The sequence below is a fragment of the Trifolium pratense genome, linkage group LG5 (assembly GCF_020283565.1).
Source record: "Trifolium pratense cultivar HEN17-A07 linkage group LG5, ARS_RC_1.1, whole genome shotgun sequence".
Taxonomy (NCBI): domain Eukaryota; kingdom Viridiplantae; phylum Streptophyta; class Magnoliopsida; order Fabales; family Fabaceae; genus Trifolium; species Trifolium pratense.
In genome coordinates, this window is record NC_060063.1 from 47,777,711 (window position 1) to 47,791,298 (window position 13,588).

The 13,588-nt window shown below is 30.5% G+C and overlaps 1 protein-coding gene across 1 annotated transcript; it reads left to right on the forward strand.

Annotated features, from left to right (window-relative positions):
- Positions 1-7,701: 7,701 nt before the first annotated feature.
- On the forward strand, positions 7,702-12,127 carry LOC123883570 (cationic amino acid transporter 6, chloroplastic-like). Its single transcript, XM_045932415.1, has 5 exons — positions 7,702-8,185; positions 8,413-8,635; positions 9,312-9,642; positions 11,029-11,257; positions 11,378-12,127. Exons 1-5 carry the CDS (start codon positions 7,825-7,827, stop codon positions 11,959-11,961), a joined length of 1,728 nt encoding a protein of 575 aa, XP_045788371.1. The 5' UTR covers positions 7,702-7,824; the 3' UTR covers positions 11,962-12,127.
- The last annotated feature ends 1,461 nt before the right edge of the window (positions 12,128-13,588 follow it).

Here is a 13,588-nt window from a genome sequence, read left to right on the forward strand (position 1 = left end):
ACGTTGTATAAAGCATTAAGAACAAGAGATAAAAGAATGAAACTAACTTCGTAATTATATTAAAACATCATATGAAATTCATGGTTCAAGACAATAATAACTAGAATCCCCTAGGATCCAATCATAGAGTTTAGTTACTCATAATCATAGAAACAACAATAATTAGAGTGAAAGAATTCATTACAATGAAGAACAATGAAGAAATTCGTGCTCTGATCTTGATCTCAAAAGTGCCTCTGTCGCCGTCAAAACTGTCCAACCCTAATTCTGAACAGAAAAAGTATATATATGGTGTAATCTGCGTACCGGCGCCCCGCGCCAGCCCGTCTGCGCGCCGCGCAGACTGACAGAATCTTCAGGCAATTCCAGCATCGTTTCTGCGCGGCGCGCCAGCTTGGCAGAATCTACAGACACTTGTAGCAGCTTCTGGGCGCGGCGCGTGATGCTTCCTTGGTCTAGGCGCAGTACACTTCTATTCCTTCACTTTTTGGCCTCAAATCCTTGTGTTCCGAGCATTCTTGTCATGATTCTTTTCCTCTTTATTCTTGCATAAAAACATACTAAATGCTATCTAGAAATGCCCTAAAATGTGGTTAAAACATAGTAATGACGTGAAGTCATCATTCAGCTATGGGAAATAGGGAGTGAATAAACCCCTTGTGTGTTCATCTGTTCCAGCTAAACAATGGTTTGTTTGGATTAATTTATTTGAAGTTATCTACTGAGATAAATACATGTAAAACTGTTTTAGAGAACTTAATAAACAATTTATGACATGCAGATAAGCTGTTTTCAACTTATTTGACAAGCTCTTCATGACAGCTTATGAAAACAGTTTATATGAAAATATTTTGACTTAGTTTAATATTTTGTTATAAAAATAACTTATACATAAGTACTTATATTTAAATTGCTATCCAAACATAATCTAAGTAGGTTTTGTATTTGTCTATTGCAACTTTGTGATGATTTGAATCTTGGATTTGCTTCTCAACACAAAGTTTTATTTAACCATTACATCTGATCTGAGGATTAATTATATCTGTGAAGATTATTGGTAAGAAAAAACTAGTTGATTGTATACACCTCTGAATGCATTATGAGGTTGAAAATAGACAACAGAGAAACATTAAGGAGACAATATAAGAGTGAAGAAACTGTAGTAAAATCAGCTAACTTCATAGCTACTAGTCAAAGTAACAGTTATCTTAAAAGTAGAGGTTGTGAAAACGCTAATATGAAAATTCTTCAATATTATTATTTAGGATTGTGTGGTATAAATCACAAGACTCCAAGAGCACTTCACAACTTATAAAATTGTACTGAGTCTTAACAATGGGAACACAATGTTTGGAATCTCCTTTACATTATCTTTGGTTTTGTGATAATATTATTATAATCATTAATCAATAACATTATCATCAAAAGATGTTTAATCTTTGTCTAAGGTCCAAACAAAACCATTTAGAATATGGATTAGAATAACTAATAGCATGTGGTATATGAGCTTCCACGAGACTCACTAGAGAATTTATGTGATTAAATCTGAATTGGTCCCACCCTTTGTGTTATGATTAGTGGTAACAAAAGATTAGATCAAAATCATATTAATTAACATTGTCTCTACTTTTCTGTTGGAAAGTATTTCATCTTTTACATGTATTTTGTGAGTCTTCAAAGGTATCAAATCCTGCATTTAATAATATCCTAAAGCTATATCTTTTATATGTATTTTAGTTCCTTATGGTCTCCAAATTTGATTCTCTAAAGTTCCTTCTTAATGATTCTTTGGCTTGTAGCCAATTATCATTCTCCTAGATATTAGATTAAGGTGCATACCATAGAATGATTCTAGCATATTTTCAAAACTAGTTTTCTGGCCACATACCCTCATTTGTTAATTAATTCTAGATACTTAATCAAGGAAACTTTAATTAACTTTTGTAACATTTGACTCCATTGAAATTTGAAATACAATAAGCCACTAGATTTTGTCTAGTGGACGATGGTAAAGAGTTTGAATAGTATGCATGAGATTTTAGGTTCGATTTTCATTGATAATATTGTAAATTCACAAAAAGAAAAATTGAAATACAATTAGTTATTGAGTTTCCCTGGTATGAATTGTTCGGGAGAATTCGAACTCGATTTTTAATAAGAACAATTTTTTGTCAGATTTTATACCTCACGATGAAGTATTATCAATGTCTCTTGTTCCTACAATGTACGTCTCACATATGTGGTCTATATAATATAGGGATATGCATAGAATTTTTCATAGTCTAACTAGGCTTCTTAGGATAATGATTGTTCTATATTTAGTGCAAGTTCTATTGTTTGTAACCACCAATCCCACATCAGAAATTGGCTCCAAAAACCAACCAGCATTACCCATTTAATTCTTTTTTATTTTCAAAATATACTGTTCTCCATTTGGACTCAAATATAAACAAACAAATTATACTTGCTGGACTAAAACATAAGCAAAATTTGACTACTCATAGTACTGAGCATTGGCAAATCTTAATTGAAAGTGACATATTTAAATTTGGTGATAAACGTCTTTTTTGGAGTATTTATTAAGCATACTAAGAAAAAATGTAAAATAAAATTAAAGTTTTGTTTTTTGACAACAAGATAAAAATAATGTTAGAGAAATAAATTTTTATATTTTTAAGGTATTAAATACACAAATTTCAAAATAAAATTTTCATGTTAATATACTTTTAACTAGTGTTCGCACTATTTAGCATTTATCGGTATCTAATACAATATACAATAATACATTTTGAATGGGTCTTAATTTTTGTCAAAAAAAAAGGGGTCTTAATTAATTTTGGAGAGAAAGAGAGGGACATAATTATTTTTCATTTATAAATAGTCGAATGCATTAAAGGCTTTAAGTTTAACGTGTGTAATAAATTGGTTCTTTAAATTTTTTAAGTTTTAAATTTAAATTGACTTTAACTTTGTAATAGATTATACTATTACCCTTATAATGATCATTCATTACAAAAATGTCCATGTATCCATTTACCGAGTGACATGACATTGTATGCTTACGTGACCAATAAGAAAATTCTTACATGGTTGTTAGTTGAGAGAATCTATATGTGTCTTGAAAATTGTGAACAAAATTTTCTAAAATTCAGACCTTTCATTAAGCTTGATGAATGATTTTAAAGGAGTATTATGGTGGTATGATTGGTAATACTATCCAAATTAAAATATTGATTAAAATACTATATATATATATATATATATATATATATATATATGATCATCATTATCTATCATGTAATTCACTAAAAAAAATATAAAATATCATATTTCACTTAACACACCAAAAATCGACTACCAACACATTTGAGTTTTCTAAGAGAGTGGAGGGAGGGAATTCTTAAAAAAAAAAGAAAGAGAGAAAGAAAGGAGGGATGAAGAGTTTTTTCTAAAACAAATTAAGGACACTATAAAATATTTTTTAAAATTAAATTAAGTGCGAATAAAATATTATATGATTATTTATATATTATTTTTTGAAAATATTATACTTTTCTCATATGTTATTCGATGATCTGAAAATATTGTACGAAGAATCCTTCAAAGATGATGGTCACTTTCTCTAGAATATTCTTCGCCAAATCTCTACTCTTTCACTCCACCAAGAAGGCTTTTGGTGGTTCTGATAAGGTATCAACCTCTAGACTTGTTTCTTGGCCCCCTCCCCCCAGAGAACGTGATAAAGGTCAACGTTGATGGTAATTATATTGGTAATTCAAGGTCGTCCGACTTTTTTTGTAGTCTTTTGGAAAACATTTATGAAGGTTGGATACTAGATTTTGTAGGAAGTTGTGATTTCACTTCTATTATTAATGTCGAACTTCAAGTTATATCTTATGGTCTTGATATTGTTTGGAATCCGAAATATGAATTGTGCGTCTGATTCACAAATATCTCTAAGTCGGAAGCCTACTTGTTCAAAAACCGAGAGTGTTTTCTTTTTGTCCTATTTTATAATTTAATATTGTATTTGTTTAGCAGACTCTAAGAATCAAATTTCCATTAATTTAGTTTTCTGTATTTGATCAAACTTGATCCGCTCTCAATGGAAATGGAAATTGAAATTGCTACACTATATATAGGTATCCATTATACTTTTTATATCAATTCATCATCCTTAAACTTCGGCTTTTCTTTGTAATAAATATAATTAAGTGATAATGAAGTTATAATCATTTCCTAAGAAATGTGGCTTCCTTTTAACTTTGTTAATTAAATATCAGAATTCGATTACGACACATTCATGTGAATGGAGTTATTCCAAAAGACAATGAGCACACGAGGAAAAAAACATTAGCTGACAAAATCAACGTGTGTAATTAATAAGCTCAGCATCAGCACTTGAAAGTGGCCATTAAAATTAGATTAAGTTACACTCAAGGATTTATTTGAGAATTATGAAGAGAGGGGAGATGATAACTTGGAGGTAAGAAATATAAAAGAAAATAGATAATTTTTTTTTATATTTATGGAGAAGTATTTTTTTTAAATGGTAAATAAATGCTTATAATTCATATTATTATTAAGTAAAGACTCTAATATACATCTTATTTATATATGGCAAGTGAATATATATATATTTTTTTTGTTATAAAAAGAGGGTGGGCCCAAAAAATAAACTAAAATACTACGCGAACACTCTGAGACATGCAAACACCGGAAACATCATAAAAAAATGAGACTTTGGAGTTTTCTAGGAGGGCTCCCTAGAACATGCAAATCAAAAAGTTAGACTGAAATTTGCTAACCAATCAACTGATTTGTTTTCTTCTCGTTATGTATGGGTAAAACTGAACATGTCAATTCATGTTCTTGAGATAACGGAATACACTTGATCAAAGTAGGAATATTTTAGTTAACATTGCACTTTCCTATTAGACTGAAATTAAAAGAAACTAAAATACTACGCGAACACTCCGAGACATGCAAACATCGGAAACATCATAAAAAATGAGACTTTGGAGTTTTCTAGGAGGACTCCCTAGAACATGCAAATCAAAAAGTTAGACTGAAATTTGCTAGTCAATCAACTGATTTGTTTTCTTCTCGTTATGTATGGTTAAAACTGAACATGTCAAATCATGTTATTGAGATAACGAATATGCTTGATCAAAGTAGGAATATTTTAGTTAACATTGCACTTTCCTGTTACCATATCTGTCGACCAACACCTTCCCATCACTTTCTACTTGAAGATGGATAATTCGTTGCCTACGAGCTAAATTCATTCCGATATACATGCCCCACATCTCAACCGAATGAATAATTCTAATTGGTGCAAAAATGAATAAACCTATCAAAATTATATTATTCACCTGAAGAGTGAATCGATACATATCTAAATAAGATGTGTATCGAAGAATTTATCATATTTTTTATTCTGAAAATATTATAAGTACAACTTGAAGAATTTATATAAATTCTCCACAAAAAAAAATGATATTAATTTATTTTATATTATTATCAAGGTGGCTTTCGGTCTTGCAATTGATCATGTATGATATTTTACTCTGAAAAAGCGACAGCCCAAGATAACCTTGCTTGACTTATGTAAATTAATAATCTAACAGTTAACTGCTATATAACGGATTCCCAATTATCTTAATTATTTTTATATAAAATGTACATATAAAGTTTTTTTTTACAGTACATAAAGTTGCTCCTACATGTATATGTTTCTTGCAATCTTATTGGCATAAAATTAAGCACCGGCTGAACCCACCCAAAATCATGATAAGCATATGCTATAAATATAATGTGTCCAAGTATAATACATTTAATTTAAGAGCAGTTGTTATCTTATTGCTAGAGTTTCAATAAGGTATACTTTATTGAGTAATAAAATAAAATTACTATACTACATAACTATACTACATATATAAAGGGTGCGCATTCATGTAAAATCACATCAAATCTACACAATATTTTTTTTTTTTTTAAGAAACCAAAATGAGATATATTAACATAAACAGCCTCCCCAGCATAAGACGTACCGAGGAAGACTATACAAAATCTACACAATATTACAGGTGAAGAGTTGGATATGGATTCCAGATGCATCACTAGGACTTGATTCAGTTGGAAATTAAAACTAAAAATATGTGATGATGCTTGATCATTGTTGGTATATCGAGTATGAATAGGAATAAGAGTCTCACATCACATTAGATAAAAAATTGGATATTGAACAACATATAAATGAGATGATTTAGAGTTAAAATGTGGTGTCAAACCTCAACGTCATAATCTTTAAATCCACTCAAATCCGACTGCAATCTTCCTATCAAATGTTTGGAAAAAGTATTGAAGACGTATCATAGTGATTCTTTCATTAGAAAGGTAGTCGACCTCAATCTTGAAGACATATCTATTAGGACTTGTTTGTATTAACTTATTTGAGTTTATTTACTAGTATAAATTTTGTGAGACTGTTCGGAAGAACTCATAAAAATAGTTTATGATAATTTTCATAAGTTTTTTCTAGCCTATTTTCATAGTTCTGCAATACAGCTTATGAAAACAGCACGTAACATATATAGAAACAATTTATTTATTTTATCTTTTTATATATACATAAGCGATTATCATCGTAAGAACTTATGCTAAAAACTGCAAATTAGCTGTTTATCCAAACAACCCCCAAATTATACCTCTTTTTTGTGTGTTTCAGGACTACCATTATTTTAGACATCCCTTACAAGTAAATACACATATAAAGTCACAATCAAAGGAACATAATTGATTTCTTTCAAGATATGCAAAAATTATTTTAACAATGGTGAGAAACCTAAACTTATTGAAATTCAATATAGGCTCACACATAAAATTTAGGAAATACTCTCAGGCCTAATAAACTAGTACTATTTATACAAAATGATTCCTTCTTAGTAAAGGAGTTGTTTCTTTTTTCTAATTAAAATAAAAAGCATACATGCAACCTCTCATTTACAATTGTATAATGGCCACTCCACAATGTTCTAATTTGTACACAAGAATCAAGTCCAACTATTCTTGAGTTTAGTGCAGAAATCTTTTGGTGCTTTTATGGATGCTAATCACATCTTTTCAGTGTTTAATCTCAAGGGAAAACTTCAAAAGAATTATGTCAAAGTTCATTTTCATATTCTTATATTCTTCTTAGCTATAATTATTTTTAATAAATATTAAGCTTTTCCCTACCATTACTCATTATTCTAATTACTCTTCATATTTTTAGTTCAATGGTTTTTCTTTCGAAAAATTTGCCACAGTTCTTGGTCTTCGAAGCACCAGCAGTGCAATCCTCAGCAATCAAATCCTTACCATTGAATCTAATTTGCACCTTGATTCAATGATAAATATTTAGCTGTACTGATTGCACAGTTGTAGAGGAGTGGGGGACCTAGATCCTTTACGATTGCAGTATGATGTTGAAATTGTAGTGACCATTATATTCATATCTTTAAATTTAATGGTTCTACAACTGCAACACCATACAGAATCGTAGAGGATATAATTTCAAGAAGTATGTGCTTGATTGGTAATATTGAGAAACATTAAGGGACATTTATGTACTTTCAAAAGAGCTAGCTAAGCTAGGGTACATTAGATGAAGACCTCTTATTATATATCAATAGTAAAAAAAAAAAAAGAATAAAGCAATAATAATTCCCTCTCCAATTCTTATTTAAAAACCTTCAATCCAACACCTTATTGAAGCCAAGAAACAAAGTGCTCATAAATACAATAATTTCTAGTATCATCCAAACTTCAACAACCAACAACATGACAACATTGTCAAATTATGTCTATTCACTTTCACAAACACCTCACAGGCTTAGAAAAAGAATGCTAGCAACATGGACACCAGACCAAGAATTCAACCAAGTGAGACAGAGGTCAGGTGCAGACATGAAAAGGAAACTTAATTGGTATGATCTTATAGCTCTTGGTGTTGGTGGAATGCTTGGTGTTGGTGTGTTTGTTACAACTGGTCCTGTTGCTCTTCATCAATCTGGTCCTTCAGTTTTCATATCTTATATCATAGCAGGAATATCAGCACTTTTATCTTCTTTGTGTTACACTGAATTTGCAGTTCAAGTTCCTGTTGCTGGTGGAGCTTTCAGTTATTTAAGATTAACCTTTGGTAAAAAAAAATCATCTTACTTTATTATTTTAACTTAACTATGCAACACCGACACTTCAAATTAAAAGTGTATCTGACACATGTTGGTGTCGGATATATATAGTAACGCGTCCGACACTGACACATGTTACATCCAATAATTTTCTTTTCTCAAACTATTACTGATGTCTACATGCCAGTGTCGTGTAATTTTTGCATAATTTTGGTTGTTGGTATTGATGATGTAGGAGAATTCTTGGGATATTTTGGTGGGGCAAATATACTAATGGAGTATGTTTTCTCAAATGCTGCTGTAGCTAGAAGCTTTACAGAATATTTGAGCTTTGCTTTTGGAGAAAATAATCCAAATGTATGGAGAGTGGAAGTTCATGGATTACCAAAGGATTATAACATGTTGGATTTTCCAGCAGTGGCTCTCATTCTTCTTCTCACTCTCTGCTTGTGTCATAGGTTTGGTTTGTTTTGTTGCTTCTGTTTCTTTAATTGATTTTTTCAGAAAAAAGTTTGGTTTGATGTTATATCATGGTTTCAAATTGTAGTTGCGAATTACACTGCGAACCATTATATTGTGGAAAAATGTAGAAAAATATGTCTGATACAGTCAAAATTGGAGTTGTAATATCGCTGGAGAGACCTTAAAACCTTTTATATTCCGGCCACAATTGCAGTTGCGACTATAATCTAAAACTATATTTGTCGTCCTTATTTCAATGGATATTTGAATATATTATCATACTACTATGTGACATCTAACAAACTACTTTTGCATCTATTTTGGTGTTCTTTTCTTACTTTTTTTAATTAATGGATGGAAATGGAATTAATGCTGAACCATTATTTTTTTTTTAATATTTAACTAGTTTTAGTGGATTTTGAAAATGATTCTTTCATTCTTTTTTTGAAACCAAATAATTAATTGTTAGAATAACATCTCTAAAAGATTAAATAAACGATGAACACACGGTCTTTAGTAATGAAAGTCAATTAATTTTTCCTACGTCTCTGACTGCAGAGTAGCTACACTACAGTTCCTTTATATTATCAATAAAAGATTAGGATTTATGAGTAATTACGAGTCGTCAACATTATATTTTTTTTATCATTCTTATTATTTGATTTATTGCAGTACAAAGGAAAGCTCCATATTGAACCTCATCATGACAATTTTCCATGTGATTTTCTTTGGATTCATCATTGTGGCTGGTTATTGCAATGGAAGTGCAAAAAACATGGTTAATCCAAAAGGGATAGCTCCTTATGGTGTTAGAGGTGTTCTTGATGGAGCAGCAATAGTGTACTTTAGTTATATAGGCTATGATTCAGCTTCAACTATGGCTGAGGAGGTTAAGGATCCTTATAAGAGCCTACCAATTGGAATTGTGGGTTCAGTTCTTATAACCACTTTGCTTTATTGCTTAATGGCTCTGTCTTTGTGCATCATGGTTCCTTACAATAAGGTCAGTGATGTATATAATAAAACAAATAGTATTTAATCATATGTTTTGGTTGGCTTTTCGTTCTGTGACATGTTGTAAACTTTTTTAGTCTACTTTGGCACATCTTGTGCTGAGAAGGTTGTTTGTTAATATATCTCATTTTAGTTTCTTCAAAAAAAACAAATAGTAGGCTTTGAATTGGACCTTAACTTTGCAAGTGTGTGTTTGGTTGTGACATAAAGAAATTGGTTTGCATCAAATCGATTTTCATTAAAAGTAGGTTGAAAGTAAACTGATTTTTTTTGGAAGCATTCAACTAAAAGTGAATTGAACAGTCAATTTAATGTCAAATATTAGGTTTGGAGGAAATTTCTTTTAAAGTGTGTGTGTTTTTTTTTTGTCAAGTAGTGTGTGTTTTGTTTTACCTTGGAAGGAATTGATTATATAAAATTAAGTATTAAATATATTTTTGTCCCTATACAATTAATAATCATTGAATTTTGGTTTTTGTCCCTATAAAATAAAATCACATGTTTTCATCCTTATAAAATATTTTGTTTGCTTTTTAGTCTCTAATAGACAATATAACATATATATATATAGGTTTAACATAGTATTTAGATATAATATAGACACATGTTGAACATATTTAGACACATAATTTAGGCATACACAAAAATTAAATGAGAAATAAATTTGTCACACCAATTAATATTATTTCATTTCTTTTCTCTTTAATTTTTTTTACATGTTGTAAATGTGCCTCAGAAATAATTATTTGGGCTTGTACCCATTAAGTATTTCTCGTTGAACATAAACGGATTATTACATTGACATCTAAATGAGCATAAATTAGTCCTTAGGGACTAAAAACGAAACCTAAAAAAAATTAGGGATGAAAACATGAGTTTTTTTTTTGTCAAGACATGAGATTTTTATTTATAGGGACGAAAACTAAAATTCGCTAATTTTGTAGGGACGAAAAACATATTTTGCCCATTAAGCCTAAAAATGATGTATGTTTGAATACATTCATGTAAAAATTGGCTGAACAGTACATTCAAGGCTCAAAATCAATTGTAGAAGCAAAATCTCCAAATTCTAGCTTTTAAGTTAGAATCAATTTTTTGATAAAAAAAAAAAGTTAGAATCAATTTTCATAGAGAAAAATTATTTCTACTCAAGAACATTCAAAAACGCGTCAAAATCAATTCTACGATTCTAGAATCAATTCTCAACTTTAGAATGAATTCTTTTTGGAGGCAAAAATATTTCTACTAAAAAATGACCACTTTTGTCTAAAATCCAAATGATGCACATGATATATTATTTTTTTGTAGTTTTTTTTTCTTTCTTTTTTTCGATTGTAATGATCATAAAGCTATATATTCTTGACATGGTTACTAGATATCAGAGAAAGCATCATATTCAATGGCTTTCCTAAATATTGGTTGGAGTTGGGCAAGCAACATTGTTGGAGCTGGGGCAAGTTTAGGTATAGTGGCTTCTCTTCTTGTTGCAATGTTAGGACAAGCCAGATACCTTTGTGTTATAGGAAGGGCAAGACTTGTTCCATCTTGGTTAGCCAAAGTACATCCTTCAACAGGCACTCCATTGAATGCCACTATCTTTTTGGGTAAGCAAATTGTTTTGTTTTCGAGGTTTCAATTCAGTGGTAAAAATTTGATTTTGTAACCTCGGAGTTCAAATATTTTTGAGACAGTTGTATAGTAATTAGTATCTTTTATTGACGCAGGATTTTGCACCGCATCAATTGCATTGTTCACCGAGCTAGACATTATAATTGAGTTGATCAGCATCGGCACGCTAATGGTATTCTACATGGTAGCCAATGCTCTAATATATCGTCGATATGTAATCACCGGCCGTACTCCGCCTTTACACACACTCTTGTTCTTATTTCTCCTCTCCATCACTTCCTTATGCTTCTCCATTGTGTGGAAATTCAAACAACAATGGTGGGGTCTTGTACTCTTTGGTGGCTTCATGATCACAATCATAGTCTTTTTCCAACACATGGTGCCTTGTGACATCAACCTTGTACAACAACAATATGGTCATTGTTGGTATGTTCCATTCATGCCATGGCCACCTTCAATGTCCATCTTTCTCAATGTTTTTCTCATGACGACGCTCAAAACACTCTCTTTTCAACGCTTCGCTATATGGTCATGTTTTATTACCATGTTTTATGTGCTCTATGGTGTTCACTCTACATATCAAGCTGAGGAGATTGAAAATTTGGATGGTGTTAATCAAGTTGTCATGAATTTGAGTGTACCTAACTTACAAACTAAGGTGGAAATTCAAGTGCATTAATTAGTTACTTTTGTTTTTTTTTCCTAACAAAAAGTGCATTAGTATTTAGTTAGTTTATATAGCAAATTATTATCCTACACACTAAAATTGTAAATGTATGTTGTGGGATAGAATGATGTAATTTTCCAAAGGAATGCTGCTTTGAAGATAATGATATATTTGGATCTATTTCCATCCTTGAATTTAAAAGAGAAATAATTTGTATTTCTCAAACTTAAATTTAACATAGTCGAGGATGATTCAAACAAGTCATTTTACCAAGCAAATTAATCAACCAACAATCATTCTTTAGTAGTTGGGAGGAACTTTTTGCACCTCTAAAATTACTTTAAAATGACAGTTTTTGTGCTATTAGGATCAGATGTGTAAGCCCAATTGTAAGACTACACAAATCCTTTTGCAGGCCCATCAAAATGTTGCCTGAAATAAAAAGGTTTGATATTCGGATTTGATTCATTGTTCTCGCAACCCTTGAGTCTCACACGCCCGCCTTCCCCCGGCCTTCTAATACTACTCTCCTCGCAATGCCCGATGCAAACTCAGTTATAAAAGCTGTTTGCATCCTAAAATGTAAACTCAGTTATAAAATATAATATTTTTGTATTTTTCCCCTTCTTTCGCCCCCTATTTTTTAAGGTTCGCTTCCTAGGATGTGAACTATTTTTCCCTGGATTAGGCGCCCCCTGAGTTTGCTACTTAAGTAGCGAGAGAGGTATTTTTGAAATTATCAGGAACAAACGAGGACTTCCAAGAGACACGAGAAGTAAATCTCTTTGGATTTTTGTACTGAATTAATCTTTAGTCCATATTTATAAAGACAGTTATGCATAGTACACAATACATATACATTCGTCTTAGAACGATTGCCTTAAAGTTGATTGTGCAATGATTTATTTATTTGTTTATTGTTTGGTTAAATAGTTTTTTTTTTTTTTTTACTAATTTGGTTAAATAATTTAGTGGTGATAATTAGACATTTGAAATGTGGAGAAGGAAGTAAGCGCAAGTTCAAACGTTCATAAAGATACCAACTAAGTTGTGATTATGGAAATTTTTGCAAATTATGTGCAACAAGTTTATAAAATATTTAACTTTACCCTTAAAAAAGATGAATTATATAAAATATAAAATAATGATAAATATTTTAAAGAAATTAAATAAAAGAAAATTAAATTTGACTTGACTGATGTTGTGTGGTGGATTGGTCAAAAAAAAAGTCAAGTGCAATGAGAAAATAAAAAATCATGTAATTTTTCCAGAAAATAATTTGAAAAGAAAATGAGTGTCATGATAGGCAAACCGCTATTTTGGTTCCTAAAAGTGTATCTTATTGTCATATTTGTCCCTGAATATATTGAAATTGCAATTAGGTTCACAATTTTTTTTTTTGTTAGTTATTTTGATCCTCAAAACTATTTTTAAGTAGTCAATTTGATTCTCAAATATGTTTTTGGACATTTGAGTTGTGATTTTTATTTTTATAGATAAATATTAATAATTAGTTGATCCATCAAAATAGTAGTATTTGTTCCTGTGAACTGAATTACATTCACAAAAACAAATCATCTCATTTCTATCAATGTAAATTAATTTTAAAAGTACAAATTTTTTTTATTCACAATGAAGC